Source organism: Galeopterus variegatus, unplaced genomic scaffold (genome assembly GCF_000696425.1).
Source record: "Galeopterus variegatus unplaced genomic scaffold, G_variegatus-3.0.2 Scaffold461, whole genome shotgun sequence".
Classification (NCBI taxonomy): domain Eukaryota; kingdom Metazoa; phylum Chordata; class Mammalia; order Dermoptera; family Cynocephalidae; genus Galeopterus; species Galeopterus variegatus.
The window spans coordinates 70,037-77,269 of NW_007726572.1; the positions used below are offsets into that span (position 1 = coordinate 70,037).

Consider the following 7,233-nt stretch of genomic DNA (forward strand, 5'->3'; position numbering starts at 1 on the left):
CACACACACACACACACACACACACACACACACACACACACACACACACACACACACACGTGGCTGGGCCCTGCCTCCAGAGCTCAGCCTAAACAGTCCTCCACCCTCATTTCTACAAAACCATGGAGTGGGGCTTCTGTGGCAAATGCCTGAGCCCCAGTGAGGAGGGGATTATGGAATCCCTTGTAGCAGATGGAAACAGAATCCTGAGGGGAAATGGGCAGAATAATTTTCCCCTGAAATAAAAGAAGTAAAAAGAGTCACTCAGTTCAGGCCCCTCTAAGGAAGAAGGAATGTGGAGTTAAATAAGAACAAGACAGAGCCAGCACTATCTGCTGTAGCAATTTCACAGGTAGTTTAGGAAAGACCTAGTACATGCCAGATTCTGTTTTGGGGGTTGGGCTGAGGCAGGGGTAGGAAAAATGAGACAGACAAGGTCAGGGGCAATTAGAGGAACAGTGTGTTGAGAACTTAAGGATGCAGGAAGTGGGTAGAGTGTGGTGAAGATAAGCACATAAGATGGACAAAGGAGAGGCATGAGGGACTTGGGGTGCAGGGAAAAGAACCAAAGAGCAGAGAGGAAAGCTTCCTAGAGGACTTTTCAGAAGGAGAAACAGGAGCGAGCCAGGTGGGGAGGAGCATGGACTTGTGCTGGGCCCTCTGCCTAGGAGCCAGCACATTCCGGCTGCAAGCAGCCACCAGCTTCTGTAATGTAGACCCATGAGGAGGAGGGATGAGGAGTATAACATGACTCTTGTAAGCCCCTTTATGTTTAGACTGTATCGTAAGGACAATGGGAAGCATTACAGATTTTAACCAGAACATGCTTGGATCTGCTGTTTAGAAAGGTCAGGCTGATCACTGTGATGAAAGGTAGTATATTCTGTTAGCTTTTCCTCGTCTTGGCCCTCTGCCCCATTCACTTTATTAGAGGACCTCCCAGACATTGATTGGAGATGATATTTTAAATGGTACTTTAAATGATGCTCTGGGCTGCTCTGATGGAATTCAGAGGTGAATGAAGAAAACACTAAAGCTTTATCAAAAACAAGCCTTTCTGATTAGCCACCAGGGTAGGAGCTTGGGGATAAAGTGGACTTGCTTTCCAGAGGACATAGAGTAAGTGCTATGATCCACAGTTCTGCACCTGTGAGACCAGCTCCTAATAAAATAGTGACAGTGTGTGACCTCCTCAACAGACACTGGAAGTGTTGTAGGTACAGAATAAATTCTTGGGATTAACACTAGCAACTGTACCTTTTCACCAAGGTGATCAAAATCCAGGAGGCTCACGGTCAAGTACAGAAGCTGATAGCCTTGCCTGGTTTGACTTCTAAGCTTTTGTCTCACCTATAAAATAAGGACAGTAGCAGCTCCCTCACTGGGCTGCTGCAGGATTCAGTGATTAAAGCATGCAAGTACACCTGGTGTCCAGCCTAGAAAAATGACTGCAGATAGAAGTTGCTATAAAAGTCTTACATATTTTGCATCAGCCCAGCCACTCTTTGGAGACCACATCTTCCCTTCTCCAATTAGCCCGAGAGCGAGATGAGAGAGTGGGGCAAGGTCTCCACTGGCAGCAACGGTTCCTTTCTCTGGAACATAGGGCAGGCAGGAGGCTGCAGAGAAGTAGGCACCAGTTACTTCGAGAGTACTGCATTCTGGCTATCCTTGCTTTGCCAGCGAGGCCCTCTCCTTCCCCCAGTGGGAGGAAGAGAGGAAGGAGGGAGGAAGGGATGAAAGGAGAGGAGTAGGAAGGAAGGCACCTCCCATAACAAAGCCTTCAAAATGTGCATGCTCTAACCTGACCCAATAATTCCACTTCTAGGAGGGAGGAAGGGATGAAAGGAGAGGAGTAGGAAGGAAGGCGCCTCCCATAACAAAGCCTTCAAAATGTGCATGCTCTAACCTGACCCAATAATTCCACTTCTAGAAATTCTAGCAATGTATCTTAAAGACATGATCAGGAACTAGCTGTTGTTCATTACAGCCTTATTTATAAGAAGAAAAAGTTGGAGATTATCTAAATATGGAATTAAGGGACATTCATGTGACCAAATGATATATAGCCAATAAAAGTTATCGGAGAATCTTTGGAAACATGTAAATGTTTATATTAAAAAAGTAATACAAATTGTTCTAGAAGGACATGGTGCACCAAAGTGCTGAAGAGGTTCTCTGCGGAGGTAAAGTCATAGGCAACTTAGTCTCTTCTTTTTTGCCAGTCACTCAGTCTGCACCGTCCCCCCCACTTATAAATGAACATGTACTGTTATGTGAGAAATGTCCAAAAAGTTGCCAAAAAAAGGAGGCTTCATTTTTCTAAAGTAAAATCAGACTCCTGATAGCCATATTTTTTCCAATGGTTACATAATGTCAAAGGATAAAGCACTGTCATCCACAGGCCAGATCATAGTTCACCCTGAGGAATCCTCAGAGAATCCGGGACCCGGAGGTGCTTCAACTGGGCCCTAGGTTGGGCTGCACTGTCTGGGGTTTTAGGCTTATAGAAGGGCCGACCAGGGCAGGAGTAGAAATTGGTATCACTACCGGTCTGTTGAGCACAGCTCTACATACTATAGCTTCTTCATTCAAATTGCTCCTCACTGGCTGACCTATCATATTTATGTCACTTGCGTCCATAGCATGGGAACTCGAGCATGTGTTTTCCTCCATGTGACTGCCCAACCCTGATTCTCTCCCTATTCCTTCCCACACAGAGACCCTGAGCCTCCACTGACCTAGAAGGCTTAGCCTTATCTGCGAGAAGGGACAAAGCTTTCCAGGCACTGCAGAGCTGGTATCTACATTGGAATTTTCCTAAGAAGTAAGCCTCAAAGAGCTGAGGTGCATCATATACTGCCACTACATGGCTATAATGATGATTATAAGTGAGTCGTTAACCTCTTTGTGTTTCTGTTCTACCTCTACAAGAAGTCAGATTTCAGTGTGCAAGACTGCTTATTCTGGGCCGGCCCGGTGGCGCACTGGAGAGTGCGCCGCTTGGGAGCGTGGCGGTGCTCCCGCAGAGGGTTCGGATCCCATGTGGAGACCGGTTCCCGCTCACTGGCTGAGCGTTTGAAATCTTTAAAAAATTGATTATATATATATTTATGTATTATCAAAAAGACAGAGGATAACAAATGCTGGCAAGGGTGTGGAGGAAGGGGAACCCTCCTACACTGTTGGTGGGACTGTAAATTAGTCCAGCCATTATGGAAAACAGTATGGAAGTTCCTCAAACAACTACAGATAGAACTGCCATACGACCCAGCAGTCCCATTGCTGGGTATATACCCAAAGGAATGGAAATCACCAGGTCGAAGGGACACCTGCACTCCCACGTTTATTGTAGCTCTATTTACAATGGCCAAGAGCTGGAATCAACCTAAATGTCCACTGACAGACGACTGGATGAGAAAACGTGGTGTATATACTCAAGGGCATACCACTCTGCCCAGGGGCTTAAATGAGAGTGTCAGATCGGACTCCCACCTCCACCCCTAAGCCCAGCTCTACGTTCTTTGACATCTGAGCTCCTTATGCCTCTGGACCTCTCCATCACTTGGGGAGCACTAAGATTTCAGATTCCCAGGCACCAGCTGGAACTACTGACTTGGTCTTTGGAATGAACATCCAGGAATCACTACCTTCCCCAGATAACTTGATGCAACTTCTCTAACTGTGTTCAGGCACCACTGAATCCAAGGTTCTTCAGGAGGGCCTGACCTTAAGGGCGGACTTAAGGGGCTTGTTCTAGTCTTAAAGATGCCAAATGCTACATGAAGGGTGATGTAGAATGGGTTAAAATCCACAGGAGTAGCATCTGCACCCCCTGTCTAGCTAGCCTCCTTCTTACAAGCCCATTCTTCACTCATCTCAATTATTTTCTCTTCTTATCTCAGCCGATTCCTCAGCAGCCCATCAATCAAGTCTACCTTGTGGTTCATGCCCAGCCTCAATGGAGGGTCAGCCTGGGGATCCACTGAATTACCATTAAACACTTCGATAACTTGTTTGAGGGTCTCCAGGGAAATGCCGCTGTATCCTTTGGCTAAGACATTGATCCTCAAAGCCAAGAGCATCCGACATCTCTCAGGACTTAGTGGTTTCCCAACACCTACAAAACAGAACTGATATTTTCTCCAGAAAAACCAAACCTCTTTCCACCTGCCAGCCACCTCCATACCTCAGGTCTTTCCCCATTTCAGTCCTGTCTCCTGTCGCCTTTCCCCTCTTGACTCAGATAATTGGACTGTCATCCCTCCTGCTTGTCTTGCTTCTCAGAGCCCCACTTCCAGACAAAAATAAGCCCCAGTTTTGTCATCTCGGTTCCCCTTCCTGGAATGCTCCAGTGAACACCCAGCCTCCCAAACACCTTTAAAATAGTATCCAGACTCCTTAGCACAAGCTCTTCCCATTTGAAGGGCACTGATCCTTGACAGACTTTTCCATCCCAACTCATTCCCCAAGTTCATCCTTCATTTCCTTCCCTGAATGCACCACTCTCAACAGGATGGGACACATGCCCTGCCCAACCCCATCCATCCACCTGGCCCATTCTTTTTTCTGCAGTTCAGCTGAAAGGCAGTCTCGTCTGCTCCTTTCTGCTTCCCTTCCTCTGCCTCAGCACTTAGTCCTTGGAATGCACTAGCTGTTTGTGGCTGTTATGGGATGACTCACACTGTACAATGCTTTATTCATCTAATCAAACAAGACCTAGGGGGCACCCAAGGGTTTGCATGATTTACCTGAAGAATGTGAACGTACTAAATTGACCTGAAGCTCCCTGGAAGAAAACAGTGAAAATCCTCTTAGATGCTTTGCAGTGAAAATGTTCCCTCAGCTGGGAAAATGAGGGGAAGAATGGTTAAGTCCTTGGAGGGACAGATGGGACAGAGAGATGCAAAGGGAAAAACCAGCCAGCCTGTGTTTTCAAGCTGTAACCAGCTTACATGCAAGTTAACCCAAGCCTCATCCTGCTCATCTGTTAATTGGGGCAAATGTTAATTATTTCACTTGTTGGAAAAAAAAAAATCTCAAAGATGGGGGTAGGTGGAACGTGAATGTATGTGTGTTTCAAACTTACTGTAGCTTATTTATAGGAATTACAGTCCTGGCAAATTTCCCAAAACCTGTAGTAATGCCGTAAACAACTAGAATAAAAAAGCAGACATTATACGATTAGATGCAGGATTTTTTTCTTTAAGTCTGTATAAGGAATTTTATAGCATAAAGAGAAAAAGAGACCTGTTTTTTCTCTCACGATACTATCTATGACTTCCCTGGATTTTTGTACCTTCTTCTCAGCAGTTGAGGTGAGCTAGGAAAAGGATGGTCAGAAGTGAGCTTGTGAAAGACTTTCATGTGCACCAAAAATGGCCAGAGGATGTCCTGGCCCTCCCCTACCTTTATTTTGTAGTGTCCCTTTCCCAGGTTGACCAGATCCTCTGTGGTCAGACTGTCCCCGTCTAAAGCGATGTACTGCACAAAAGATGGGAATCTCAGTGAGTTTGAACAGCTTAACTGATCTAACAAAGAGAGTTAGGGAGCCTCCAGCAAAACCCAACTTTGATACTTTAGAGATTTCATCACCTATGTGAGACATGAATGTGCTAATGAAAAAGCTTGCTTAGGAGGAGGCTGAGTAAGCACAGTAAAAAGCGAAAGCACCATGCCTTTCCAAGCCTCCTCCCCCTGCTCCACAGAGCTGGAGAAAGCCCTGTGCTAATTGATAGGGTTGACTCAGAAATTTTGAGAAGGACTTAGTTTTCTTAACAAAAGGAAAGTAGATTAAAGCCTACCTTTTCAGGCTCCCGGTATTTGCTGTATCTGAAGGCAGGTAAAGGAAAATATTGGGTAGTGTGGAAAAATCCCAGCCCCACCGCTGGCAGCAACAGCCCCCAGAGCAGACCAAGAGCCCACAGGGAAGGATACAGGTAAACTCCTTCTGGTTGAGATGGAATGAAGTCGGGGGACATTGCATCGCCTTCTATAACTGAAACAAGAATGCAAGAGAGACTTCCTACAGGTCACAACATACAGTCACATTTGCCACTGCTGTTAAACCAAGAAAGGGTTTGCCACCCTTGAATTCTATGGAAATGGCTGCTTTAAAGTGACTTCGATGGCATTTATGTGGTCTTAGCCTCTTTATGTAGAGGGAGAGGAAGAGGCAGAAAGGTAGGTGTCAGGGCAGAGACACAGAGTTTATTTTTTTGAAATCTTTAAAAAATTGATTATATATATATTTATGTATTATCAAAAAGACAGAGGATAACAAATGCTGGCAAGGGTGTGGAGGAAGGGGAACCCTCCTACACTGTTGGTGGGACTGTAAATTAGTCCAGCCATTATGGAAAACAGTATGGAAGTTCCTCAAACAACTACAGATAGAACTGCCATACGACCCAGCAGTCCCATTGCTGGGTATATACCCAAAGGAATGGAAATCACCAGGTCGAAGGGACACCTGCACTCCCACGTTTATTGTAGCTCTATTTACAATGGCCAAGAGCTGGAATCAACCTAAATGTCCACTGACAGACGACTGGATGAGAAAACGTGGTGTATATACTCAAGGGCATACCACTCTGCCCAGGGGCTTAAATGAGAGTGTCAGATCGGACTCCCACCTCCACCCCTAAGCCCAGCTCTACGTTCTTTGACATCTGAGCTCCTTATGCCTCTGGACCTCTGGCCCCAGTCGGAGGAGGTTCTTTGAAGGGCAAAAGGACCTTCACGGTGATTCAGTAGCTGCACAGGGATGCAGTCCTGCAGCCTTGGGTTCAAGTCCAGCGTGCGCTCCTTACTAGCTGCCTGACTCGGGGGAAGTCCCCTCCGACCCATCTCTCGGCTGTGTGAGAAGTTGAGCTGCCCCGAGGCTTGGCAGGCGTCTGCACTGACACTGAGACTGGCTCTCCAAAGGGTGACACGACGGTGCCTCCCTCCCAGGCAGGCGGACCAAGAGAGCCAAGCCCCCCCCCCCCCGCGGCCACTCACCCACTTCCACGAACTCATTGTCCTCCAGGGCCACCTCCAGCGGGTCGTCGTTGTCCAGCAGGCCCAGGCCCTTGCACCGGCGCACGAGGAAGCGCACGTCGTCCACCGAGGCGAAGCCGCCGTTGTCGGGCTTGTTCTTGACATAGCGGCGCACGGCCTCGCGACCCAGCCAGCCCACGGTGAGCTGCGCGTCCCTGCAGGGCACGGCCAGCCATTCCCCGCGCACGTGCA

General features: G+C 47.3%; 1 protein-coding gene across 1 annotated transcript in view; it reads right to left on the reverse strand.

Moving 5' to 3' along the window:
* HAL (histidine ammonia-lyase) overlaps positions 1-7,231 on the reverse strand; it is a gene marked incomplete at its 5' end in the record, with an annotated part of 17,725 nt that extends 10,494 nt beyond the window's left edge. The window contains 9 exons of the mRNA XM_008569064.1: positions 1,480-1,619; positions 3,995-4,120; positions 4,752-4,789; positions 5,090-5,156; positions 5,251-5,323; positions 5,410-5,484; positions 5,805-5,832; positions 5,938-5,998; positions 7,003-7,231. Coding sequence (XP_008567286.1) covers positions 1,480-1,619; positions 3,995-4,120; positions 4,752-4,789; positions 5,090-5,156; positions 5,251-5,323; positions 5,410-5,484; positions 5,805-5,832; positions 5,938-5,998; positions 7,003-7,231 — 837 coding nt within the window. The remainder of the gene's footprint in view (positions 1-1,479; positions 1,620-3,994; positions 4,121-4,751; positions 4,790-5,089; positions 5,157-5,250; positions 5,324-5,409; positions 5,485-5,804; positions 5,833-5,937; positions 5,999-7,002) is intronic.
* Between the last annotated feature and the right edge of the window lie 2 nt (positions 7,232-7,233).